Raw genomic sequence first — 27,270 nt, 5'->3', positions numbered from 1 at the left:
CCCGGCTCACCTGGAGAGGAGGAGGAGGAGGCGGCGGTGCGGGGAGGGGGGGGAACGACGACGGTGCCCGCCAGCCCCCCGCCGGAGCGCCCCTTGCCGCGGCCTTTGTCTGCGCTGTCACATGGGCCGCGGTGCGGGATTTAAGCGGGTCTCCGCAGGACATGCCGTGAGCGGCGCGCCGCAGCCCTGCCCGCAGCGGCAGCGCTCCGCCCGGCCGGGGATGCGGCTCTAGCGGCCCCGCGATGAGCGGCTCCTCCATGGCGAAGAGCGAGTCCCGCACTTCGCTGCTGAAGGCGGCGGGGAGCCGGAGGGCGGCGGGCGGCCAGCCCCAGCCCCGCGGCAGCCGCGCCCGGGACGGCAGAGGACAAGGCGGGCAGGCGGGGAGGGAGCAGAGCCAGGAGCCGCTCCCCGGGGAGCCCAGTGCCCGCAGGCCGCTCTGCCACCCGGGCGCCCGGGAGGACGGAGCGAGGGGCGCGGGGAAGCTGTCACATGGACGGGGGGAGAGCCAGCCGGAGCCGGCGGAAGGAGGTCCAAGGAGAGGCAGCGGCAAGGAACCGGTGCGGACATCCAGGCACCAGCACCACCACCTCCCGCCGCACGCCAGCCACGGTCACCCCCAGGACCAGCATCAGCTCTCAGACAGGGATGGGGAGGAGGCAGAGGAGGACTTTTTCTTCAGTCACAGGCAGAGGTCCAGCAGAGAGTCCCTAAAGCTCTCGGAAGGCGCTTCACCTCTGTCCAAATCCAGCAGCAAGTACTCCACCAAGTCCAGCGGCAGCGATCGGTCGGTGGAAGCGGACCCCCTCTTCCACCAGCTGCACCCCATGCTCAGCTCGGTCTTTGGCCAGGTAAGGGGCAAAGCGCCTCTCGCCCCCTCCCTCCCTGCCTGCCCCCCCGCGCCCCCTCCTCCTCCTCCTGCCCGCTCACGGACCTTCGGCTCCTCGTCCCGGAGCCCCCCGCGCCTCCGGGCTCAGCCCGCAGCTGTAAATGCACTGCTTCCTGGCCGCCCCTGCCGAACTTCTCCCGGCGCTGCGGCACCGCCGGGGCGCTGCGGGACCGGCACGGGGACCGGCACCGGCACCGAGGAGGGCTCCGCGGCGGGGAGGGGGGCGCGGGTCGGAGCCGCCCGCAGCCCCCGGCCGCCCCGCCGGGCGCCGCGGAGGGCGCTCTCGGTGGTGCCGGCGGGGGAAGTGCCGGTGCTTTCCCTGTCGCCGGGGGAAGTTGTGGCTCTGCCTGCTGAGGGTGAGAGTCGGAGGAGCGGATTTAAAAAATGTATTTACTTATTAGATTTCCATCTCTCTGGCTCCCCGCCTTGCTTTGCTGTATTTGTTTACATCTCCTTATGGTACATTTCTGTACAATCGGCATATGAATCATTTCTGATGGCAGAAGCTGTCAGGAGAAGGTAGCGGGGAGGACGACAAAAAAAAATCCTGACCCAATTCCGAAGCCTTCCCAGTCACTATGTTAGGATGGAACAGATGCTTTCGGTGTTTGCAAGCTCTTTCGGTACAAAGCTGTCGCTTTTAGCTGCTTCTGGTAGTGAAATTACCCAACAGGGTTACCCTCTAAAAATGAAAAGGCAGAGGGAGACTAGCTCGAAATTTTCTTTTAGAGCCATTTAGGGATGTTACTGGGAGATGTAATCTCCAGGAAGATTAATGTAACTGCAATCTCCCAGAAGCACAATTATAGGTATAAGCCAGTAGCCTGGGCAGCCGGCTAAGTTCCAGCCCTGGAAGTGATCAATTAAACCAGAATTATGATTTGTGGGGTTTGTTGTCATTGGGTCTTTTTTTTTTTTTTTTTAAAGTGGGTTTGGGAGGCTTCGCAGGGTGCCCATTCAAATTAAGTTTATGGAGAGAACGAGAAGAATTTTTGTAATTGGGCGGAAGGAGGTGATACACCCGTATCTGTTTAATCTGGTGTCAGAAAGTGTTGTCTACTTCTGTTCATCTTGACTTCTCCAGAGCAAAATCAAAGCACGTCTGCTCTCCTCAACAATTTTGCTTCCTCACTGACAGTCTGCTATTTACGAATGTTACGGCTGTGTTTAACTCAGAACGAGTATTACCCTCCCTGTGCCAATGGTGTACCAGAAGTCTAGATGATGAAAATTTTGTAGTAGCAATAAGAAAGGGCCTGGTGAGCGGCTTGGTGCTCAACCTGGTTACAAAAAGCGATATTCTAGCACCAGGCTTTGAAATCTGTGGGCTCAGCTCTGACTTGTGCTGTACCTGTAGTTGTGAGGAAAGTGAAGATGTATGTGAGAACATATTTTAAGCCTCTGGAGCTGTATGTCCCCAAAGTGTCAGAAATACAAACAAATCCGTGCCAGGGCTCCCACTCGCAGAAACCTCTCTGGTTTTGAACTCAATCCGTACCTGAACGGCATCTTTATTTTACCTGCTCTGCTGCTTGCATTCCAGTGTCGTAAGACGCTTCCAAAAGCCATAAACTTAGCAAAATTTAATTGCAGTGTTGAACAACGCCCCTTACAGAAGAGAGACAGATACAATTCTAGTTTTCACCTTTTCACTGGGTACATTGCACCGGTGCTCATAAACAAACACCAACATCTTTATTTTAGAGCATAATATTATTTATTCTCATTTCTCTCTGTAGACATCTCTCCCTTGCTTTGTTTGAAGTAACTATGAGAGAACGACCATCTAGTGGAGATTTTAGGACTGGCTTTCAGGAGTGGGCTGTAGTGGGGCTGTACAGGGGATTTGTGGATATAAGAAGGGGAGCTATAATGTAGGATACACAAAGAGCTGGTTGCAGGAAGAGATATGTGAAGATTTTTTGTAGTGATATCAAAAACCTGGGACGAATAAAGGCCCAACGATAAACTCTGTCATGGAACGGAATGATGGAAATTTTGTTTCTGTGAGTGAAGAAACAAATGCTAAGCGTTATGTAAAAACGTGAGTGATGTTTTGAGGCGGGCAAGGTCTTAAACCTGCAGGAGCCCAAGTTGCAGCCTGGGCTGAGGCGGGGTCATAGGCGCAGAAGTGTCCAGGATTGCAGTATAAGGCTGCAGGTGCTGTAACACCAGTCTGCTCCACATTGTAATTAGAAGAGAGCAACAGCTCAGCAGACAATTTATTTAACACAAGAACTTCTCTCCAGCCCACACAGCCTACTGTGAAACAGTTAAAACAGTAAATTTGCAGTACATAGAAGGAGAGGAGCACAGTGATACATATCTGCAGCAGCAGAGCACTGTGGTCCAGCAGCACCAGTATATCTTGTCCCAGCTCTACAGATGTGGAACATCATCATCGCCCTGTTGTTCCACGGTGGTGCAGTGATGTGGTCGCAGATGCAGACACTCCAGTGGTACAATCGGATACGCAGAAAAGATTGCAGGGATGACTTCATGGAGGATGTCATTATTGCAGTAACAGCAAAAAGGAGCAGCCCAGGACTACAGGGTTGTGTCTGAGGGAGACAGATTTGTAGCTGTGCAGAAAAAAAGACGGAGTGAAGGCAGAAGTGCCGTGTTTATATAACCAGCACAGCAATATAGTGCACTGTGGGTGTGTACTCCAGGAGAATGCTAAGATACTACCAGGATACAGGATGCAGTGATATTTTATTAATTAGGCTTATGCTATATTGGTGCAGTGATGTTCTAATATAATAAAGCAATAATACTCTTTTGGGGCACTTTACCTTTTTGTAATTGAGTGGTACATGAATTAACAAATGTAGGGTAGTGTAATGATGTATTAGTATAAGCCAGGATGTCATCTTGGTCTAATGACATGTTTGCACACTAGATCGGCGAGGCAGCTGCGGAAAAGCACTTTGCTGTGGAGTTTATACCGGGTTAGCATGCAGTGCCGCACAGCACTGAGTGCCTGGAGAGCACAGCACTGACAATGCGGTGGTGTGGTAACGCAATCCTGTGGCAGAACAGAGATGTGATACTGGTGCCATGTGGTAGGAGTTTGGCAGTGCACGGGTGTGATAATTGTGTAGTGTTGTAGCCTGACAGAAGAGTTTAGCGGTCCAATGATGTAGTAATACAATATTCCAGACGGGAGCTATTCTATACAGCAGTGATTACTTCTGGTGTGATATTAGCAAAGGGCTGCGCTGATCTGACAGCACCATACCGTTGTACCAGAAGGCAGCGAGTGAGGTGTTACCACCATGCCGCAGTTTTGGACGCACGGCTGCGAGTTAGCATGAGGGCAACGCCACAGACTTACCTGGTGACAGAAGTGCAGTGTGAGTACGGGCTGGTTATATGATGCATGTGATAGCCGGACAGCAGTGTTTTAAAGTGGCCCTGCAGCGGTAGCTCAGTGCCCAGTAGCTCAGTGCAGTGTGAGAGCAGTGCAGTGACTCACGGGTGTAGTTGGCAGGGGATGCATGTGTGATAATGCAGCAAAGTGGGAAAGTGGCGAGAAAAGGGAGTGTGGGGAGGATGTTTCATATAATTTTGGCCTGGTAGCAGGATAGGGTTGGAGTGGCCAAGTGGTAAAGGAGTGTCGTGGAGCAAAAAGGAGCATGCTATCACTCCTGCAGAGCAGAACAGCATGACGGTCCTGTAGTGCCTATAGTGTGGCTACAGGACACAGTTTAGCAACAGCGCGGTATCGAGCAGCCGCACGTCCATAACAGCAGAGGAGGAGTGATCCCTCAGCAGCCGGGATGGGGGTGAGATGGCAGCCTGGCAGCAGGACACAGTTTATTAATGTGACAACAGTAGCAACAGCAGCACAGAGACTGGGACAGCAGTGCGGTGGCAGCAGGGACTGCGATGCAACAGTTTTATGGCAGCAGGATTCCTGGGGCAGCGGTGATGCGGCAGCAGCACCTGCGGTACAGCGGCAGCTTGGCATCGGGCTCACGGCACAGCGCTGTATGGGTACTGCGGCACAGAAACCCACTGGTTCTTGTCGCTTCATTCCTCCTCTGCCACAGTGTTGGCCTAGCTGGCACCTTTAAGAAGAGCTTTTTCCGTGCCTTTGCTATGCAATATTAATTTGCAAGCGATCCTGCCATGTGAGACCTGACCGTTTTCAGAGCCGTTTAGCTTTCACACCCTGCCTGACTGTTAAATTTTTCAGTGAAGTGATTCCCCAACAGTTTTCTGTCAATTGCCTCTGGTAGCATGGGGATCAGAGGGGTCAAACAATGCTGTAGGGACTCATTAAGTATTTACAGGCTTCTGCTGTTAGCACTGTGGCCAAAGGGGCTTTTGTATTTCTATTTGTACAGGGAGTTAAAAGCCTCTCCTATCTGCACTGTCTCCCATTCCTGCTTTTATGTCAGTGTCCGCATTACCATTAAAATAGGGAAAGAATCTTTCTGCATTTGCTGTATAATTTTCCTTCTCTTGTCCTGCTCCATCTTCCTTTACTCATGGGCTTTAGTTCTTCTTAACAGGTCTTAATGGACCTTAGAGCAAACAGGTATGACAGAAGTGGCCCCATTTTGGGGCAGGATGTATCCTCTGGCTGCCTGGGTGGGAAGCCAAGAACATTCCCCTCTAAACTAGCCAGGAGCAGGTAGGGAAAAAGTGCCATGTCCAGCCTCTCATCCTTCTGGTCTCATCTGCAGGTTGACCTTGTTCCCTCAATGGCTTTGGCTTCAGCTGATTCTAACGGGAGTTTTGCCCAAGAGCGGTTGCTGCATCAGGACCACGCTTGGAGCTCCGCCAGCGGAAAGCCAGGGAGCTCGGGCCAGATCAGCCGAGGCAGAGTGGTTAATGGCTCAGTAATGGAAGTTTTCAGTTGCCCCCGCGTATTAGTGAGGGAGGCTGCAGCGCGTTGGGCTGCGCTGGAGCGGTGATGCCAGCGATGGAAACTGTCAGGTGTCGCACTGTGGGATGGCAAAGGTGAAGGTGAAAGGTCTGGGTTTGCAGGTGCTCGTGTGCTGTGTTGTACCGTGCTGTAAGGCAGGTGAAGCAGCAGCGTGTCAGGGCTCGTGGCAAACTGAGGACAGTCTCTAACAACTACTCATTTACAGCGTTAAATCGGCACAGTAATTTGGGGTGAACAGACTTCTTCCGGCTCAAAATGACCAACCTCTGCAGTGATGCTGACCCCATTGCACAGACTTAGCTCGCTGGTACGGAGCGTGGCCGCGCAGGTTAGGAGGCAAAAAACCCCAGAAGAAACACCGTACCCTCCCCTGACTTTCCCCCCTCTTTTGACGGCACCTCGGAAGGCTTGTTCCGGCCCCAAAAGGGTCCTCGAAGGGCGCGGAGAAGAGAGAAGAGCGTCCCCGGGGCCGCAGGGGACACTCCTGCAGCCGGCGGTCCGCCCCGACCTGCTGCCGTGCCTGGCCGGGTGCTGCCCCGGCCGTGCCCGCCGGGGCTCCCCGCGGCGGCAGCGGCTCCGCCGGCTGCTCCCGCGGCCCCGGCCCGGCCCGGCCCGGCGCGGCCCGGCCGGCTCCTGCCCCGGGGCCGTTTCCCCGGGCCGCGGCGGGTCCGCCTGGGCACACAGCGGGAGCCTGCCCCTGCACCCCCGGGGCTTGGGCCTCTGCCCGGTCCCCGGGCGCCCGGTGAGTGTGTGGGACCCGGGGAGAGCCCCCTGGTCCCCGTGATGCAGGCGGGAGCCGGTCCAGGTGACCCGCGGATCGGCCGGTGCGTATTCGCAGGGGGCCGGGTCCCCGCGTGGGGTTCCTGCGGTCTCCGTGCTTCCATCCCTGCATGCGTTGCCACAGCCCGCGTCCGTGCATGTAGCCTGACATTAAGAGCCTTCGCATACCTGTCTTGTCTGTACACACGCAGCCTGCACGCGTGCGGCCTCTGCTAAATCTTCTGCGTGGCTATGCAACCACCTCTGTACGTGCATATGCGTTCCTGTGCTTAAAACGACTGGCGTGTGCGTACATCCCTGCCTGCTGACACCCACCATACCTTCCGAGGTACGTCTCGTGTTTTCTATATGTAACGGACACAGACACGGAAAAACATTGTTCCGCTTGGGCACATCCACTCAGTTCCCCCCTTGCTCGGCTTGGAGAAAAATTTATCACGTTTATTGCTTGTAAAGAGTTTGAGGGATGTGAGCCAGACGTACGGAATCACTGAGGGGCAATGGATAAGCTTCCTGCCTGCAGTGGGTCTGCCAGCAAACGTTAATCTTTGTCAGTGATTTACTTTTTAAACAAATCTGTTTTAAAAGGATATAGAAAGACATCAAAATAAAACCAAGCTAAAAGAACATTCATTAAATATTCCGTTCATGAAATATACAACAGCATGATCTAATGCACTGAAATACACAAACCTTCTGGTTAGATTCAGCTTATCTTTTGAGAGAAGAAAATCTTTCAATAATAAATTAATCATCATTTAAATTAGTCCACTGTGCATTCCATCAACCTCTACCGCCTTGATTTTTGTTTCATGCAATATTGGGCCTGAACAAAGTGTCAGGGAAGAGTTTAGCTTTAGATGTAGTGGCTGGGCTGCAGGTTTGTCAGCTGAATTAGCTGTGGTTCTTTGTAGCATCACAGCTTCAGTAACTGTTTTTCCCTGATGAGTCCATGAGTGGTATTGATTTCCAATAACAAGCAGCTATATGGTGTGCATCCAGTAAAAGATGCCTAGCTAACTTTGGGCTCCCTTTCAATAATCCTCTGACATTCCTGTGACCTTAGAGAGCACAGCAGTGCCCATGAACTTGAGTAATCCTCCAATTTCAATCAAATGCCCTGCTTAGAAATAAAGACAAACAGCTGTCATAGCTTGTATGGTCATATTTAGTTTTTGAGTAGCTTTCTGCACCAGTATAAGACCATGAACTCAATACTATCTATGAATGAAGTAATTAGCAATATTCTAATATCCGCCCATTCCTCCCCTAGAGTACTTTGCACCTCGCATCCATCTTTGGAAAGAATATACAGCATTGCTTCATCCCACACAGATGAAATACATTCTCTGCTCTTGGAAGGAAACAGGCAACCGTGTAACTTTGTGAGGCATCATGTCACAAGGGTTGAAGGCAGGAAGTAGAAACCTGCCAGCAACCCCCCTGAGTTGTGCTGAAATAATGCAAAAAGGGTTTAGGTAGCTTGTGAGCAGCTGTGTTGAGATATAGCCAGAGATCTCGTACTGGGATATGCAGTTTGATCCTTCTAAAGGTGCTGTCAGATCCTTACTCAAAATAGAAGTGAGGCAGACCTCGGTTTTGTGGTGGTCTATCTCATGTAGTGCTGCAGGGTTTTGGTTAGGATTGGTTCCCAGGCCTTGCTCATCTAACAATCAGCCACGCTTTCTGTAGCGCCGCAGTGTGCCAGCCAAATACTGACCCCCTGTCCCTTTTATTTGGAAAGAGGTGAGGGAGCTGGGGCAGAGAGAATTAGCTGCTTTTGCAGTAGTGCAATACGGACAGAGTGATTTACAGTTCTCATATTCCTGAGCAAAGAGAAGGGACCATGTAAGGTTTGTTTTAAACAATCTTTGTACTGCATATACATGGCAAATTGTCACAGCAGCTTCTGAGCTGTCAAGTTTGTACTTGTCTTTTTGTAGCCCATTGATGATCTTGAAAGCAGAAAATATCCACAAAACATTGTGCTCTGGCCAACACGTCTCCTGTGCTGGGACTTGGAAGTTGGACTAGTGCAAAATACGTGGACCAGATCGGCATGGAAGGTGTCGGGAGATGGCACGTTCCCATCTCTTTTCATCTAATGCAGAATAAAGCTAGCTAATTACAGACAAAGCTGTTCTAAACAGAAGCTGACGGTCCAGGCTTTGTTACCTTGAGAGGGATGGAAAATATCCTTGGTCTTTTTAATAACCTTTCTGCTGTTTGTGATTGAATATGATCCAATTGCTCTAATGGAGGAGAATATTATGCACAGCATGAGTCAGCAACACTTTCTTCCTGGAACAGCTGACAGCAAAGAAAGTTCCCAAACTCTCTGCAGAAATATTCCTCCCCCTAGATGAGGATTTGGACTCCATCCACCAATACCTGCGGGTGCCTCCCCTTGAGATGGACCTGTACTTGTCTGACTGGAATATGGAACCATCCAAGGTTCATTCGAGGTTAGAAGATGCAACTCGATGTGCAGCAAAAGCACTTGAGAGCCTGACACAGAAGAAGAGAGGGAAGCCAGTTGCAGAAGTTCAGAGTGCCAGTGCATGTTCCAGCAGTCGGGAGCTTTGAAATGAGGCCCTCGACAGCACTGGCAACGGGAGGATGTTAACAATTCCAAAAGCTTAGGCTCGTCTGAGGTCATCCAGCAAACAAGACTGGGTTGTTTCTTGTAAAATACATATCTATAGCCACCAGCTAAAGGGTGGTTGGGAGTAGATTTGAAAGCTACTAATCGATATGTGCCCTCTCCGCTCTGTGATAGAAAAAAATAGACCAAAAATTCTTGACCTATTAGGATAAATTAAATAAGGTGGCATATTTTAAAATACTAAATCTTCGAAGCATGCAATGGGCTCTTAGGTAAAGCTATGGACTTCAGTGAAAAGATGCTAGGAATGAGTTTTCCCTGCTTTACTATATACTCCCCTCAGACATTAACGCCGGTACCTCCTGACTTTGCCTGTTGCAGTGTTTGTGTTGTGTTGAGAACAACCATCTGATACAATGCTCTAGCAAGTGAAAGACCGGGCACTGAAATGGGCCTGGCATCTGAACAGTCTCCCTGTACAGATCCATACTTCCACTGGAAATTTTTGCCAAGCAAAGCTACAGTCTGATAAGCAATCCCAAGTTTTGGATTGACTTTTGTTCTTTCTGTTGTGGCTGTTGCATATTTGATGCCACTGGATAAAGTTTCTGGCAGCTACCAAGTGATTAGCTATGGTGGGATCCAACATTTTCCTATGAAATGAGAATTTCTGCCAAAGGTGCCAGCCCGAAGCACAGCACTGCTGCTTTTTAAAGAATCCAGACATATTAAACCACCTAAATCACTCCCTGTTCAATGCCAAGTCGCCCAGCCTCCTCCCTGCTCTGTGCTCAGGTCAGTCAACGTGCCAAACGCTTCTTTCCTGTGAGCCGAGACCTCGCTCTGTGCCAAACCACATCCACCAAGGTCTCTGCTCTCCACCCTGGACCTCAGGGGAGGGGAAGGGATGCGGGCACATAGGCAAGACTCACATTTCACAAAGTTCCTACCAATTTTTAGAAAGTTTACAACAGAGCCCCAGACCTTAAAAGAACAGTGTGATTGCCACAAAGAACAGTGTGGGAAAACCAGTATACATGCATGTGCAGCCCTCCCACACGCATACTGACTACCCCAGATATAGGCATACCCACAGATCAGCACCTACACACAAATGTTTTTGACACACTTATTCTGAGCACCCTGTTCTCTTACAGCAGCCTCAGTTGGAGGAAGGGAGAAAATATGTTCCTTCTAACCTAATCTTCTAATGACCTTTCTGCCAACTCCACTTTCCTGCCTATCTCTAAGCTGCCCGTAGTGGTGATGGGAACAAGATCCCAATGTAGAGAGTGATTTTCCTCCTCAGAGGTCAGCAGGGTCTGTCTGCTAGATTGTGATGTGCTGCCCAATTGCTCTTAAGAGATTTAGTGTGAACAAGGAGATAAGAAAATTGTTTATGATCGTGTCTCTTAGGCCCCTTGCAGCTCTGCCAGAGTTCTTGCAGAGTTGAAGGACTGTGACTGTGTTGCAAACCTGGTGCAAGTGGGCTCCCATCGCCTCTTCCCTTCCTGGATTGCGAACTCCCTGCCAAGCCTGGCAGCAAGTCTCAGCCTTCTCACTCTGCCCTGCACGTTTCCTACAACTGCCTGCAACTGCAGGAAAGAAAAGCAGGAGAGCAGGCGAACACGGCAGCCTGCCATGGTGGCTGGCTCTGAATGCTCCGGTACAAGCTAATATTTAGAGGGTGACCACCTCAACTTTTGTTGAGAGGCTTTTAGAGGTCTGTAAGACATGCTCAACGGCTGCCTTCCAAAGCTGTCCCGTGGCAGTCTGGGGGCTGTGATGAATTCTCCTGGCAGGAGACACTCCCCGTCTCTGGGAGGATGTGGGAGATGGGCACTTCTCAATTGCAAGGCGTTCCTGGCCTCCACGTTGCCTGTCAGGGGGAGATTCATTAGCAGCAAGGAGGCGATTCTCTCTCCTCTCTGCTTTGGAATTGAAGTCGTTTGTCTCGGGAAGGAGCCCAGGCGCCTCAGCTCGCTGTGTGGCAGCTTCTGCTCAAGGGAGACAAGCACTTCGTCAGTAAACACGGAGCCTGGGGAATGGCTCCAGCTGGCAGAGGATGTTATTAATGACCGGCACTTTGGCTGAGGGTAGATGAGCCTCCCGTTAGCTGCTTTAAGAGGGGAAAGAGAAATACAGCTGAAGGTGGCAGCCTTGAGAGGGGCTGGGAGTATTGGCATCCTCCTGCAAAGTCCCCTGCTGCGAGGCCCAGGGCTGGCACAGCCCCCAAGGAGCGACTGTATATTTCCCCAGTGCCAAGGGTCTTCAGACTGTGACAGCAGGAGACAGGCCCATCTCAGGAACAGTTTCGCTTCCCAGCTCATGATGGGTGGACTCTGCTGTGGAGGTCTTCCAGACCAGAGTTTCCCCATCCCCTCTGTCCCTTCCTCAGTCCGCCCTGGGTACAAGGGGTGTCTTTCAGTATCTACTACTGCAACTTCTTGCTTTGGAGGGCCTGTGGACCTTTGTGCAGCTCTTTCCCAGGCCATGCAGTGAAGAAGGCATTGAGGGCATCTGAGAGGAGGCTGTTCCACTGCCTTCACTCTTGGGAAGTGGTTAGTATAAGGAAGAGCAAGAAACACCACCCCCCGTGACTGTGCACTTCTGGCTGCGACTGGAACTGGAGAAGCTGTTGACTCCTGTCATGGTTGGACTCCTAAACTCATTTCCTCAGGTGGAAGAAGCCTCTAAGCGCTAAAGCAACTGTTGATTCACTGTGCAATCATGCTTAATTTGCCACAGCACCACCAGGGTGGAAGCAGAGAAATCCCTGCTTTGTTGTGACATTAGTAGTTCATCCTTCTCTGTCCTACAGCCCTAGAGGTGCCAGGAGAGTGAGTCTTTGGCTCCTGCACAAAAAAACGTGTTGTGCAAGCACTGAGCCCATGGGTTAGGTCTTGTAGAGCCTTTTGTTTGGAACTACACATGCAAAGAAAGTTGTAAAATCTTTCAGCTGAACGCCTGAGTGTCCAACCAGCCTGCTGCGCAGGCAGGGTGTAGGATCAGTGTCATTTTGGTCTTCACAGTTCTTGAAGGAGGTAGCTTTTCATGCCGTGGCTTCTTATCACTATGGAGCTGCAGCTGTGGTAGCTTCACAGCTAAGGGTACATTCACTATCGTGTTCAGATCTTGTTGCCTGGGTGTGATGGTGAGTTTTTTATGCAATTGAAATCTTTTTTCAGACTGAATGCTCTTATGCTCAGCCTGAGATCAGAGGAAAATGTATTGGGGACTCATCCCTTTTCCTTCAGAGTTTATTCTGTTACCACACCACACCTAAAGTCCAGAGCTCAGAGCTGGCTCTAGGTTTAGGAGCCTCTTATCTATTCCAGGACTTGGGTGCTTGGAAAGGGAATGGATGGATCTGACATCCGAATTCTTTGCTTCACATTATCTAGCCTGGGGCTGTTCAGATTTAGATTCAGGTGTGAGCCCACCTTTGGCAGACTAGTGCAGGTAAACCGCCAGTTGATTTCTACTTGCAGAAAGCTGGAAAAACTTTACCGCAAGACTGGCTCAAGGTCTCTCCCTTGTGGTTAAAAATTACTATCCTGGGGCTGAGAGTGTTGTAGGGTCCCTGGACTGCTGCCTCCAGGCTTGCTTCCACCGTGGCAGGAAAAGAATGAGGGACTTTTATGTCTGATGGTATTTATAAGCTGAAACAGGTCCCACCCAGATAAATGGTCCATTTCTGCTCCGAAACGAGCTCTGGACTCTGCTCCAAGCCCCTAAGTGGATTGCCTTCTGGCCAGCCTAGCTCTCCGGTGATTGAAAAGCCGAGAGGACTTAGAAGGGGGGTGGGTAGGGATGCGATGTTCAGAGGCTGTGTGGACCCAAACTAGCTGGATTCACTGAACTCATCACTGAAATCACTTCTTGCAGTGCCTCTCTGTTTTAATTCTCCCTGAATCAGCCCTCTCTCATGAGTGAAACAATCTTGCCTGCAGATTGAGGGGGGTGGGAGGGATTTGAACATTAATCTGATGTAGATTATACATCCGCCTCCCTCTCTCTCCCCTTCTCACTCTCTCTCTCTCCCTCTCTTTCTGTCTGTTTCTCTCCCCTCCCTCTCCTTCCTGCTTCATCTCTTCAAGAAAGTGAACATAAAGTAAAAACACGGAGAGAGAGAGGCAGAGAGAGAAAAAGCTCCCTGAAGAGGGAAGCCCCAGCAGCCAGTAGCTGTTTGGATTTGCCTGGCACTGCCTTTCTTGCTTTGCTCCCAAGGAATACCTTTAATGGGATCAATTGCTTCAGTTCCTTTATAACCAAGTCCACCGGAAAGGCAGACTCAACATATTATGGGCAACTGTGTGAAGTCTCCACTGAGAAACCTCTCAAAAAAGGTATGTTCCCTGAATCAAAGTGCATTGTGCGTTTCCAGCCCTGCTTCTTGGGATGGGTGACGTCGTGGGCAGATGGGAATGGGAGGTGGGAGAAACACAGAGGTGTGTATGAAGGGTTCAGCTCTCTTCACCAGACTTTTTTTGTAAGAGCTGCTCATGCAAGTGCAGCTGTTAGAGCCCGGGATGCTGAGAGCCGTAACGTGTGTGTAAATAAATGTGTGCATATGCATGCACATGAGTAGGCTTGTGTCCTGCTCTGTGTGCGTGTGTATAGCTGTCCTCTGGGTACGTGCAAACTTGTGCTTGTCAATGTGCACAGTATGCTGGTACACATCTTCTGTACAGGCATCTTAATGTATGTGTATATGTGTGAGATTTGTGTGTGTGTGTGTGCATGTGCTTCAGTTGAGAGGTATCTGCATGAGTCCAGTCATGTGGGTCATTTCTGTAGGGACATATATTCATGGACATGTGAATGGGCATGCGTCTGTACATATTCCTGTTGGTGTGTAAGAATATGCACACCTAATGAGTCCATCTGAAGCATGTGTGTGTCTTTAGCTCTTTATGTCTCTACGTACACATCCTGAGGTGCGTGAGCAGGCATGCAATGTTTGTTGTGAGTGTATAGGGGGGGAATTTGTGTGCGTCACACACGTATCCCTGCTTGTATGGTGCTCTGTGTGTGTATACCTGCTAGTGGATGTCCTCACAGAAGTCTGTATGTAGATGTGTGTGTTTTCATGTATTTCCATCCTTGCGTATGCACACATCTAGTTTTGTTGGTATGTGTTTGGGTACAAAAGCACGTTTTTCTCTGTAATCTGTTTGTCCATGCCTCTGTCTGTGAGTGGATACACTGGGCCCCAGCTGCGTGTTCGTGCATCATGTCGCACGTCAGCATGGCCCATGTGTCTACATGCTTGGGCCCAGCTGGACGTCATCTGCAAGCTGCCATATGTATCTGTTAGGCTTCAACCCGCGGTCTGCTCTGTGCTGAGGTGTTACAGTGATCCCAGGACGAATTAGATTCAGGAACAATTCTGCTGTTAGGGACTAGATTGAAATAGGAATGATGTGCCCCAGAAATATTTCTTGTTTGACTGAGGAAGGTCTTGCAGCACTGTGTACCTGTCAGCTGCACGGTTCTCACTTAGCATCGCTGCAAATCTGATAACTCAGCAAAAAGCTGTGCAATTCACTCCTTGTAAATGAAAAAGTTATTCTAAGCATCCGAATTATTGCAGTGAGGAGCTACCTCTGTGGAGACCTTGCTGACAGTGAAATGCCACTGCCATCAGGGTGCTCCACCCAGGACACCTTGCCACCAGGGAAGGCTCTTCTGGGAGGGAGCTGTTGCGGAGAGGACCTACCTAGCAGGGAGTTTCTTCTCGCAGGAGATTTGCTTCTTCTGCATAGAAGCACAGTTTGCTTCTTATCCCGGCTGCTGTAAACAAAGCCAGTAATGGCACAGTGCTGCTGTGGGGGAGCTGGGATACACGAGGAGGGAATTCATCACCAAGCAGTTAGGCAGTGCTGAGACCAGTCCCTAGGTCAGGGTGACCTCCAGGGAGAGGCAGAAGTGCTTGAGGTTCACCAAAATGTTGCACATATGAAAAACCAACTTGGTTGCTTGTAGGTCGCCTCCAACTTGCAATAAAAGGAGTTGGCTGCAGCTGTGCTCAACATGATCAAGGCGATTGCAATTAAAGTCTGACGTGTGGCTAGGCTGCTTGAATCAAAATGGATTCAAGAACTTATAAGCTCTGTGTCGTCAGTCTTTTAGGTAGTTTATGCTTTCATTCCTAAAAGCTGCTTCGAATAATGCACTTTGTGCCTAGTTAGAAGGCCTGGGATGGCAGGACTAAAGAGAGAAAGCTGAATTAGAGAATTTCTCAGACGTTGCTCCAGCTAGCCATGAATTAAGGCCTCAGGCACTCATCCTGACAGGTCCTGGGGCTCTGCCGTTCTTTTGATCACGACACACATGATTATAGTGGAGACTTTGCAGGTCAGTCTTAACATCGCACAACTTCACTTGGCTGTTTTATGATCCCAGTCTTTTTTCTCAGATTTACCTTGGGCAAACTCATTTTGCTGAAATGGTAAAGAGGAGGGACTCTAGAAAAGCTGTGTGAAAGCTGCTCTTGGGTGACACTGATCTCTTGAATACATTATTTCAACCTGAAATTTGGGAGTCACTCCCAGCCACCGTCTGGCTTGGTCTGGGACTGGCTGACATGGGGGTACCTTGCCTGTTCAGGAGGCAGCGCTCGGGCTTTTTCTCCGCAACGTCTGTTGTTGGCAGCTTCACTTCCCACTGTCACAGTGTCCCCCCGGTGATCCCAGTGGCCAGCCTGGCCGCCTTTCCCTCTGAGAGGCACTACAGTTGGGATGAAGAGGCCCCTCTGGGCTTGCCGTTCTGCCAAGTCCCTCTGACACGCAGGCAGGAAAATGAAGTGAATCCTGTTGCGCTTCTGCTGTGCAGAAAGGAAGAGCTTTGGCATCCAGGTCCCTCGCTTTGCCACCCTTCACCATCGCTACGGCTGTCTCTAAATCAGCCTGGTCTCTTCTCTCTCCACAATCTGCCGGTCTGACAGAGCCAAGGGCCGGACTCAGCCAGAAAGCGTAGTGGTCCTTTGCCTGGGGAAGGGACAGGAAAAGCCAGAGCTCCCCAGTCCTGTCCTTGCATTTTCCTTGTCATGTATGCTGCCGTTTCCCCTGTAACGGGCGGCTGATGTTGCTTTGCCCCGTACTCATATCACAGCTCCCTTCCCAGCTCTGCTGGGAGGTAGGAGGAACGTGGTGGAGGGAACTTGTGGGGATAGTTGCAGAGAAACCTGCGGGGCTGCTGGCAGAGGGAATGTCGAATGCCATAAACCCTGCCTGCAGCAGCAGAGCGGGGCAGAGAGCCCCTGTCAGGGTATCGGTAAGCCGTGCGCTTTGTCCTGGCACTGCGGCGGGTTGTCCGGTCAGGGTCCTCGGTGGCTCTTGGCAACTGTTTCATCAGACTGGCAATCTCTATCCGGACAGAAAAATAATGGGATGACCGTTCTGTGGTACTGCTCTGTGGTTTGGTAATAAACTCTATTGACTGGAAGGGTCAGCAAACAAGGATTAGGGGCTGTGGGGCCTTCGATCTTTCACTTGGCTCCACTGGAATTAAACACAGAACCAATGTGGGCTATTTTAAGTGATTCATATTATTTGGTATATTAAAGTGGAAAATGTGCCAGGAAATAAAGCTGATAATTTTGAAAATACATAGCACTGATATCACGAAGCTGTGCAGTTCAACACAGATGCCTTGACATTTAGCTGAGCTAGTAATATACCATTTGTGGATGGATGCTCATCTTTCAGGTTTTTAAGGACAAATATCTTTCAGGTTTTTAAGGGCAAATGTCCTATGTGTCAGATTTAATCAGAGACAAATTCCTTCCTCATCCATGACTGCAACAAAAATGCTTTTCTGCTTCATTATGTTCTTTCTCCATGGCTTGCTTTTTGGGTTGTTTTTGTTTTGATGCTTGATATTCACATGACATTATACTTGAGCAGATTGGTGTAAGACTGTGTACAAAAAGGCAAACTACAAACCATGTGTGCAATATAATAGCACATGGCAGACACAGCAAGTAGGTACAATAGACTCGGACAAGTGTGAATGGGCCGTGTGTGTGTATCTGGTCTTTTAGGCTGAAAAAAGCACATCAGGCTTTAAGGAAAGGGTTAATAGAGACAATGACAATTGACAGAGCTTCTCTGATCACTCCTGGGAACACCGGCTGTAAAAGTAGAATCATTCCTGAAGAGGAATCTGATGCATGATTAATGTTTATTCTATAAAACCAAGGGTCCTGTGGGTTGTGCTGGCTTTTTATAGCTGCATGGGAATATCAGGATAAGAGTTTTCTTGCAGAGCCAGGGAAATGCATTTCTATAAAAGGAAAGCAGTGCCTCCTTATAAAATCCAGTGCTGGATTCTGTTCTGGAGCCCTAGCTTAGCAGGACGTGTGCACTTAGGAAAATGTGCAAATGCAAACAGACAAAAATGTTGTCCCCATGCCTGATCTCCACTTTGGGACTGTCAGTGATTAGAAGAGGCCAGTGCAGTAACTACCTCAGACCCTGAGGATGTAACTAATTAGAAGTGGCATGGGGAGTGTGAGCCTGCAGTTGGCAGAGCCACCTGATGCTGTAAACGGCCTTCTAATAATATTATAAAGCGTGTGATGCTGTGTTGCTGAAATGGAACGTGGAGCCTAGTGCAGTGCCTTTGTGCAGGCTCTGCCTGGTCTCCTGGGGATGCCCTGGATGACGTGGCCCTGCCAGCAGCTTTGCCCTGGGCACGGGCTGGCACACGTACTGTTAGGTTGGGGTGTGCTTGTCTTTTGCAGCTCATTCAAGGGATTAACTCCGGGGCCACTAGTAGGAGCACGGCCCTTTGGGCTGTGTCTGGGTAGATGTGAGCAGGGCTGAGAGTTTGATGTCGTTTCAAAGTGAAATTCTCCTGGTTGGTTGTACTTCTATCAGCTTTTGAAAGTGAACTCCTGGACTTACTGCTTCTGTACAAATCCTAATATACCGGTGGGGGGGACCGCAGTGTGGACCAGATGAAGGAAATTTAGCAATAATGTCTCTGCGAGGCGGTTCAGTAAAACTTCAGAGGAATGGCTGGGCGAGACGGGGAGGTAACATCCTCTGTTGTGTTGTTTGCTTGCTGCTGGTTGGCTGGGAAGATCCGCCATGAGGAGAAGACGTGCTATAAGGCTGTCCAGACGAGCGAAGAGGGGCCGTCGGCTTGCGAGTACCAGGGTCCGCTCATGGTGCTGGCCCAGAACTGCGCCGTCATGCACAACCTGCTGGGGCCAGCATGCATCTTCCTGAGGAAGGGCTTCGCAGAAAACAGGCAGCCTGTACGTAAGTTACACCCAGCCGGGCGAGACATGCGCAAAGTGCAAAGCCACGTGGACGTGAGCCGGGGATGCGGAGCTGCCCGCGTGCTCCACCTGTGTGGTGCATCCCGGCTCCAGCTCCAAGTGCAAATACAATCACAGGCAAATGTCTAACCTGAAGGGTGTGCAGAGATATCCCCGTGCCTAAACACCAAGAAAGGAGGATTCTAAAAATGCAGCTACGGAAGATAGATCCAAGTCTACACTCAAGTAGGCATAATCATATGGACTCAGGAGAAGGACTTAGGACTTCAGGACTTACATAATCATATGGACTTAGGAGGAGTCCCGTCTTCAAAGCTGTTATTCCAGCAAGACATCTACATCTCATTCCCAGAGGCTCAGATTAGCATTTAAGGCCTAAATAGCCACTTAAATGCAAATCAGGGCATCCGCACTGGGAGCAAGCTGTCCCACAGAGATGCCCATATTTGATACTGTTCCTATCAGCTCACAGTGAGCACACTAGTACCAGCAGAAATAAGCATGTATCTGCCTCCTCACAGATACCCAAACGCAATCTTTTATACACTATCATACCCAGCCTGACACTGCAGCAGTCCTAGCCAAATAAACCAAAAAACATCAGTCTGTCCTCATATTTGCAAATAGTGCCAGACTACCAAATGCTATTACCCACACACATGCAGAGATAAATAACAAAATGACATCTATCCACTCAGGCGCACCTGTTTGTTACTACGTGCTCATATGCATCTAATTTATGCATTTATATACAAACAAAAATATGTGTTTGTATGTAAATTAACATGTAGATACCTGGACATGTTAAATATACATAAATATGCACCCCAATATTGTATCTTTACAAGAAGTAAAACATATTTTTGCACATAAACATTCGCTTCCTACAATAACATTAATTTAAAGACATACACAAACATATGATTAACACAATTTTTATGGACATATGTGAGTGAATATGCGCATTGTCAGATATTCACCCAGTGCGTTCCATATTATTCTGTTGAAACAAAGCTCACCCCAGTTACCTGAGAGTCAGAGCTTTCTTGCCTCTGTGAGAAATCTCTGTCTTACTCGTGTGTTGATATGGTTATCTACAGCTGTAGGAGACACCTAGAGCTTTAATTCTGAAACCTCTTCTTCAACCAACAATGCCAAAAAGGTTCATTATTTGTCATTATTGATCAAAGGGCTTTTGTTCTTCTTAACCTTCAGCCACTAAGTGATCCTTGTGCCAGTTCACTAAAACACAAACTGTAATATTCTCACCCAAGCACGCTTCCTGGCATGCACAGAGCTACCTGTCGTAGGAGATAGGTCCAGCTCCCTAGTGGAAGGCTCACAGCTGGACGAGTATCCATCCTGCTTAGGCCGTGGAAACTCACAGTACCCTAAGAAGTATCCAAAATAGGATTAGTGATGTCTCTAACTACCCTGATGTAGAATAAGTGCATCTGATAAACAGCTTTACTTTTACTGACTCTCTAGACCAACAGGATTTATTGTGCATAGAACAGAAATAAATGAGGGTAAGAACATTATGAATAATGGACTCTCTGAGGGTCACCTCTGTTCATATCTAGGATCTAAACTCTGAACAGTTTTATTCCTCTTTCCATATGTTCTCCAAAAGCTTTAGAGTGATTCAGACCATTTTTTCCCAAGCAATTTTCCTCCTTTATCATTTTAGGGGATCTTCTTTCAAATTTAAAACAGAAAACCTCTTCATGATGTTAGTTATTGCTTGAGTCAGGTTTTTGGAGGGACGTAAACCCTCCCCCACCTTTTGCATTTGCAGTCTGTGGCTCTCTGATGGTAGAATCCGCATGTGCAAAGCTATGCTCAGAGCCCTGCAAACGCAAATGCCTCGGTGTGCAAAATTAGAGCCGGTGCTGAAGCCCCCGTTTCTGACACGTGCCAGTCGTGGCGGTTGCAACGCGGTCTTCAGTGCGCGAGGAGGAGGATGCTCTCGTGACGAGCGCGCTGGAGGAAGGCCGGGGTCCTACCCCAGCCAGTCTCACAAGACAGCAGTTACCGCGGGTGAGTCACGGCACCCTTTGCACCGTGGCGGTGGTAATCATACCCCTGCATCTGCTGCCACGCTGAGCCGGCTGTCGGCACACAGCGGTATCTCCAGGGATTAATGTTTGCGAACTCCGGAATGAGGTGCGCAAGGTGTTGGTACTGATCACGGGTGGCTTTCATCTGCCGTTTTATCTAAGGCAGGGGGGCAGTAATGCCTCCTGCAGCCGGCCTAAGGAGTTTGAATTGGTTTATTATTTGGTGTTGATGAAAGCAGAACAAATGGGATGACATGTTTGAAAATACCAGGTCTGTGAAGGATGAAACGGCAGAGCCAGTGCACTCTGACAGTTCCATCCAGCACAGAGATGCCTCTGGGAAGGTTATGAGTGGCAAGCTGGTCATTTCTCTGGCACAGCCCACTTTTGCACAGACGTAAACCAGTGTGTGTCCTAGTTTGCTATGCACTCTGAGCAGCTGCCATTAGAGTTTCCAGAGGAGCCTGTGGTTAAATAGCAAAGGATCATCCTTCTCAAACTGATCAAGGGCACCGTCTCCAGGGACATGTGGTGAGGCTGGAGGACACCTGGAAGGCAAGGAGAAACTCCCCACGGTTGAGGGGAAAAGCCGAGAGTGAGACGACAAAAGAGATCGCATTACTGTGTTTCCAAATTCTCAGATGTTTTGGATTTGCCTGGGAGCCATGAGAGGAATTAGAAAGGGCATTTAAACCAGAAAGCAGTGCATTTCCATGCTCATCTCTTCTTCCTGGTGCAGTGTTGGAATTTTCCTATACTCTTTTGTATCCTCCCCCTTCTTCCAAGAAATTCAAATTGGATGTTTGAAGTTGCAGTGTTTCCTGAACATGGTGAATCCTTGTCCTGTTTTGTTTGTAGATGACCTTGGTGATGTATATGTTGTGTGTCTGCCTTCATGCCTGGTTTCAAAATGCTTGTATATGGAGTTGAGGCTGGGGGGAACAGGGAAGTTCCTACCTTTTTGTGGGGACTGACTGTAGGAGATGGCACTGGGACGTTGGCTGTAAGAGAGCTCGTGGCTGTCGCTGTCCTGCCAGAAGGACAGGGATCAAGCAGTGATCCAAGCAGACGATGGTATAGACCTGCTTGTTACAGGGACTGCTTCCAGCTGTTTTGATCTGGCTGTGTCAGCGGAGCTGCGATAGGAGATACAATCAGAGCTCTAGAGATGATCGTAACTGCTGCAGGGACAGTCTCTTCTCCAGGACTTGGTGGTGGGGAATGATGTAGGAGCTTCATGAAGGTGCTCATAGGACCATCAGGTGGGGAGGCCGCACATATTGCTGTGCTGGCCCAGGTCTCTTCTATTTTGGGGGAGCACCTTTCATCCCCCTGTCCAGCAGATGAGAGGGAGAGGGGCTTCCACAGAAAAGTGTGCAGGCTAACACCCCTCCCGTTGGTGGGGAGAGCTGGGAAGCCTTGCTAGGTGGATGGTATTAAACATGTCATCACCTTCTTGTTTCTTCTCTCACTTTCTGGCTTGTCCCAGAACTGCTTGCACCAACAAGTGCTATTCTGAAACTGTTTGTGGCAAGCAAACAGCTTTAACATATTATGTTCTGTTTTTGCAGGATAGAGAACTGCGTCCGGAAGAAATTGAAGGTAAAATTTGTCGCTCCTTCTGTGTCACCTTTCTCCCTGCCCAGTGAAAATCTACTGGCTGGCCCTTCCAGGTTGGCCCCCATGGGGTAAAATAATCTGGGGCAAATCAAGGGAGATGATTAGTGGAGCAATTCCTGGAAACCCCAGCAGAAGAAATAATATGTAAAACTGCAAGAGTGCTGACTGTGAAGGAATTTGCATCTATTCCAGCTTCTTCCAGGGTGGGAGGATAAGTAAAGTAATGAAATATTGGCTGTCAGGGAACTGCTGTTCACCCCAGCTCCCACAGAAAGTGTTGTAGAGCTTGATGCAATAGTATGGCTCCAGGGAAGCTATTTTACCTACTAATCCCTACAGTGAGGGTTATGTAATATAGTGCAGGGGTAAAAGTTGGGAAAACTTAGTAGTTGCAGTCTCTTTAGGGAGAGCAGTTTAGCACTGATCCGTTTGTAATGCTTGTAGTCCAAGCAAGCTTTCCTGTAAGGAATGGGTCAGCAGTGCTGCTGATGGAAGAGCTTAACATTGCTCCAGTCATTGCCTCTTTGCAGGGAGATGTGGGAAAATACGGAGTATCTTAGGGAGTCTGGCCTCATAAAGTGCTGGTGGTTCTGGGGAGGTTTCTTGGAAAAGGTATTTCAAGCTGTCACTGACAATATTGTTCTTTTTGGATCCACTCCCACAGAATTAAGAGAAGCCTTTAAAGAGTTTGATAAAGACAAGGATGGGTTTATTAACTGCAGGGACCTGGGGAACTGCATGCGAACCATGGGCTACATGCCTACTGAGATGGAGCTAATAGAGCTCTCCCAGCAGATCAACATGAACCGTGAGTAATATCCACCTAGCCATACCTCCTTGTTGCTGCTGTGCCCTGCATCATTGCCTTGGTCTCTCTCAGTCTCCTGCTGGCTCTTTTCTTTTGGATTCCCCCCGCCCTCTTTTCATTCTCATTTTCACTCCCTATCATCTTTCCTGTTTGTGGTCCCTAGAAGTTGATGTCTGTCTGTCTCGCTTATCAAAGCGACTGTGTGGACTGTGCTGTATGGCAACAGTGAGTGGAAGGGTTGTCCTTCATGCTCATGCTGTCAGGCATAAAACTGCCCTTGACGTGGGTGGTTAGGCATTGGTGCACAGATTGTGGGTGTTGTCGTATTGAAGCTGTTGTCAGATGGGTCAGGCTGAAGAAAGAGCCTGGGAAGATGGAGATGCTTTGGTCAGATGGGTGATGGATGGGCTGTTCGCTCTGCGGTGGTTGTTTGTGGATCTGCTGTGTGCCAGGGGATGGGCTGCGAGCGAGCTGTGCTGGCAGTGTCAGATGGGGGCATCTGCTGGAGTCATGGAAAAATGTGACAAACGCGTCCAATTCCCTGTAACTGTGTTTGTGCCCCTTGTCTTTCACCATTATTCTTTGTCGCCTCTTGTCTGTGGCAGTGCAGGGTATTACCCTCAGCCAGGTGGGAAAAAGGATATTTAGTGCATGTTATTTCTGACACATGATGATGTAAAAAGGACGAGTTACTTGGTCAAGGGAGGGAAAACAGTTGTGACATACGCAACCAGTCACACACAAAAGCAGCTGATAAGCCTGGCACACAAGTGCTTAGGAATTTGAGAGTGTTACTGCCAGCTTTCAGATAGGGGACAAACAAGAAAAAGGACTATATATGACGAATAAACAGTTGGACATACATTAGCCACTGCTAATGGAGCAAGACTCCACCACTGCTGCAGGGCACTGCCCGGGCCATGCAGGAGCATCATGCTGTGCCCTTGCTGTACCCTTTGGCACAGGCGCAGCAGACGGTTGCTATAAGCACTAGAATGATCAGGCCTCTAACACGTAGTACGTGATGCCATAAGGATGTGACAGTCCATGGCAGCCTAGGATGGAGTAGCTTGGGCTCATTCCGCCTAGCCCACAATCCAGAAAATACAAAGACAGGTTAAAACTACCTCTGCTTTTCCTTCCACTGTCCTGCACCTTCTGTGCTTTGCTTCCTGGTGAACCAAGCTATCTCTGGGGCACACAGAAGTGCAAAGTGAGTGCTGGGCTTGGCTAACGTATGGAGTTCTTACACACGACCTTTCATCTTGTCCCAAGTGGGTGGCCATGTGGATTTTGAAGATTTTGTTGAGCTGATGGGACCAAAGCTGCTAGCAGAAACGGCAGACATGATTGGCGTAAAAGAGCTCCGTGATGCCTTCAGAGAGGTGAGTGCTCCCTACCGCGTGCCCCCCAGAGAGGTGAGCAACAGGAGACAGGCAAGAGAGGAGACCCACTGGGGAAGAGAAGAGGAGGAGGAGAGAGCAGCACAGTGGAAGACAGAGAAAGAGCCAAGCCAGGCATGAAACAAGGGAGGAGCAGAGAAAGTCACTAAGATAAGGGAACCCTTGAGGCAAGGAAGAGGAAAGCTGGTGCAGACACAGCAGTTACAAGGGGTTTCTGAGGAGAAAAGACAGACTGGATCCAAAAGGCACCTGAAGGAGGAAAAGGAGGGACACAGAAGGAATGCAGGAAAAATAGGTCACTCAGGAACAGGACAATACAAAATCCAACCCAGAGCAAGATCCATTTCCATTAACTGTATTTCCCCTGCTGGTATTTTTCATGTACTTACAGTTTGACACCAATGGTGATGGGGAGATCAGCACCAGTGAGCTGCGAGAAGCCATGAAGAAGCTTCTAGGGCAGCAAGTGGGCCATCGGGATATTGAAGAGATCATCCGGGACGTGGATCTGAATGGAGATGGGCGTGTTGATTTTGAAGGTGAGAAGGGATGAACGCTCCCTGTCCATCCGCTCTCATGTGAGTTCAGAGTTTCAGCTCAGAGGCAGAAGTGGAAGAGAAGATTTGCATGCTTAGGGCCCAGGTATCTGAAGTATGGAGAAAAAATCAAACAAGATTTTTTTTTTCCTAGTCAGCTGAGGAAAATGGAGAACATTGGCCCACACAGGGAATTCCTCAGGTGAAGCGTTCATTTGTGTATCATCTCTTGCTGCATCTCAGTTTCAATTGGGTCTCCATAATTCTAGCATGGTAATGGATATGCCCTGTTACAGAGAACCAGATTCTGGTGCACACAGCCTTCTTTTTATGGGGCATTTTCCTTTCTGTTAAAACTATTGCAAGAGCTGTGACGAGGGTGGATTGGTTTGGAGAATGTGTTGCACCTTCCATTTCCTCTGGCTCACCTTGTTATCTGGGTTTATAGAGAATTTGTTTCCGTGCCTTTATGCCAGAAGATGGTCATGTGCCAGATGTGTTCAGTAGAACTGCAGATATCTGATCTAGAGGTGTCATGTTAAATCCTAGAGATAATTCATTTCTTCACCCACTTTTCATGCCAGAAGGACTTCGAAAAATAAGAGTGGTTAGGCTACTATCCTAGCCATTAGCCATGGCAGGAGCATATTAATAGAGCTCAGGTTTTCTGGCAAGGGAAGCAGTTGATATCAGACAGCTAAGCAGATATAAGAGCTGGAAGGTGTGAGAGCATGGCAGGCTTCTTGTTTTCCTAGTGAAGCACAGGAACTACAGAATTAAAATAAAATTGATGTAATTTTTTTGGCTCAGAGGCATTCCTAGGTCTCCTACATGGCAAGGAGTCTCAGTCCTCAGGATTACGGAAGCTTCTGAGGGCTTTGAAAATGCTAAAAAACTAGAAGTGTCTCCTTAGAAAGTATCTGGTAGCTGCAGTTGTTCTAATGCACTGGCTGATTACATGACAGTAGCTTTCCTTGTTTCCCACAGCTAAATTACGTTAGACAGCTAAAATACATGAAATGCTATCCCAGTATCATTTTCTCTGTGAGTTACTGCTTTAGTTGTCAAAGGACAGCTCCATCAATGGAAAAGGAGAAGTCAAAGGGGTAATTTCCACTGCCCTCCTCTTTGCAGAGTCATTAGTTCCTCAGCAGTTCAAGTGCAGAATGAACACACATTTATATTTGATGGTATTTACACTCAATTTGAACAATTGTAATTGACTTCACAAGCTGCAGGGTGGTGAAGAAATAGATCCAGGGTATCCTTACAGTTAACCTGTATCTTTAAAAACAAGAAGTCCATCCAAGTAAACTTTTCTCTACAAAAATGCTGGTACCTACCAAAACACTAGTGCTTTCCCACACTGGTGTCTCTGTGAAGTGGCAAGCTTACTAAGAAATCATACTGTGTTCCCAAGACTATAAATCAAGGTTCCCTGAAGTTACAGTGAAGGTGACAGCACTTGCTGTAGTGGCTCACAAGGAGTTGCTTGTGCAAACAAGACTGTACACTGGCTGGGAAGGAGTCCGAGGCAATGAAATGACCTGCTAGTGGGATCATATCACCGTATCTAGTGCAAGGATTAAAGCCCATTTTGTGTGAGCTCTCCAGGGCCTGTCATGGAGCAGCACAGACCTCCTGGCAGTGTGTGGACGCTCGGTTTCACCCTGGCTGCACACTATCTCCAGGGAATGAGAGCTGGGTTGGGGACCATGGATGCCTTCTGCTTCAGGGCTGTCTTTTCTCGTTGGTTGCAGAGTTTGTTCGCATGATGTCCCGTTGAAGACTATTCTCAGCTAAAGAAGAATCAGCACCTTAGAGAGGGCAGAAGAGGACCTAGATGGAACATCTAGCCCGGATGTTCCCACATGAAGGTTTATCGGCTGGCTGCAATTGGGACATTGCAAGATGACCTGCTGCTCCTCCCTCATGGTGGTCCCCATGCCCCTCCACCCTTTCACACTGTGAAAGACTTGCAACTTCCTACAACTGGAACCATTCCTCGGAGATGATTGCAGGAAACTGCAGAGCCAGGACTTACCATGATGCTTTCATGGAATATTTGCAACTTTAGACTCCTCCTCCCCAGCTTTATTCTCCCACCAGCTGCTGCAAAGCAAGAGCAGGAGAAATCCTCTTGGCTTGGTGGATGAGAACAAAGCCATTGGGACTGGTGGCAGCCTCAGGGCGTGCTCTGCACTTCTTGGTTTCCCTTGGTGAACCGTGTCTGTGTTTGCTGTCTGTGTGTGTGTGTCTATCTGTGTGGAGTTATTTATGCTTCCCCAGCACATATTCGCATCTCCTGTGGTTATGTTTACCAAGAGTAAATTCAAATACATGTCTTGCGGGGGGAAAGCGATAAATATGCACGCTGAAATGA

General features: G+C 49.1%; 1 protein-coding gene across 6 annotated transcripts; it reads left to right on the top strand.

The window, feature by feature from the left end:
- The first annotated feature begins 22 nt into the window (after positions 1 to 22).
- Positions 23 to 27,270, top strand: CABP1 (calcium binding protein 1). 6 transcript variants are annotated; one of them, XM_030024174.2, is made up of 8 exons: positions 734 to 848; positions 13,269 to 13,517; positions 18,260 to 18,436; positions 22,092 to 22,122; positions 22,805 to 22,948; positions 24,224 to 24,333; positions 24,743 to 24,890; positions 26,648 to 27,270. In XM_030024174.2, the coding sequence occupies exons 2-8, from the start codon at positions 13,473 to 13,475 to the stop codon at positions 26,671 to 26,673; spliced, it is 681 nt and encodes a 226-aa protein (XP_029880034.1). In that variant the 5' UTR covers positions 734 to 848; positions 13,269 to 13,472; the 3' UTR covers positions 26,674 to 27,270. The 6 variants fall into 6 exon arrangements, with proteins under 6 accessions (XP_029880033.1, XP_029880032.1, XP_029880034.1 ...); XM_030024175.1 differs by lacking the exon at positions 734 to 848 and adding an exon at positions 4,074 to 4,242; XM_030024172.1 differs by lacking the exon at positions 13,269 to 13,517 and having other exon boundaries at positions 31 to 848.

This window comes from Aquila chrysaetos, chromosome 9 (genome assembly GCF_900496995.4).
Source record: "Aquila chrysaetos chrysaetos chromosome 9, bAquChr1.4, whole genome shotgun sequence".
In the NCBI taxonomy this organism is placed as follows: domain Eukaryota; kingdom Metazoa; phylum Chordata; class Aves; order Accipitriformes; family Accipitridae; genus Aquila; species Aquila chrysaetos.
Note: the sequence above shows the minus strand (reverse complement) of the source record. Positions and strands in the feature narration are given on the sequence as shown.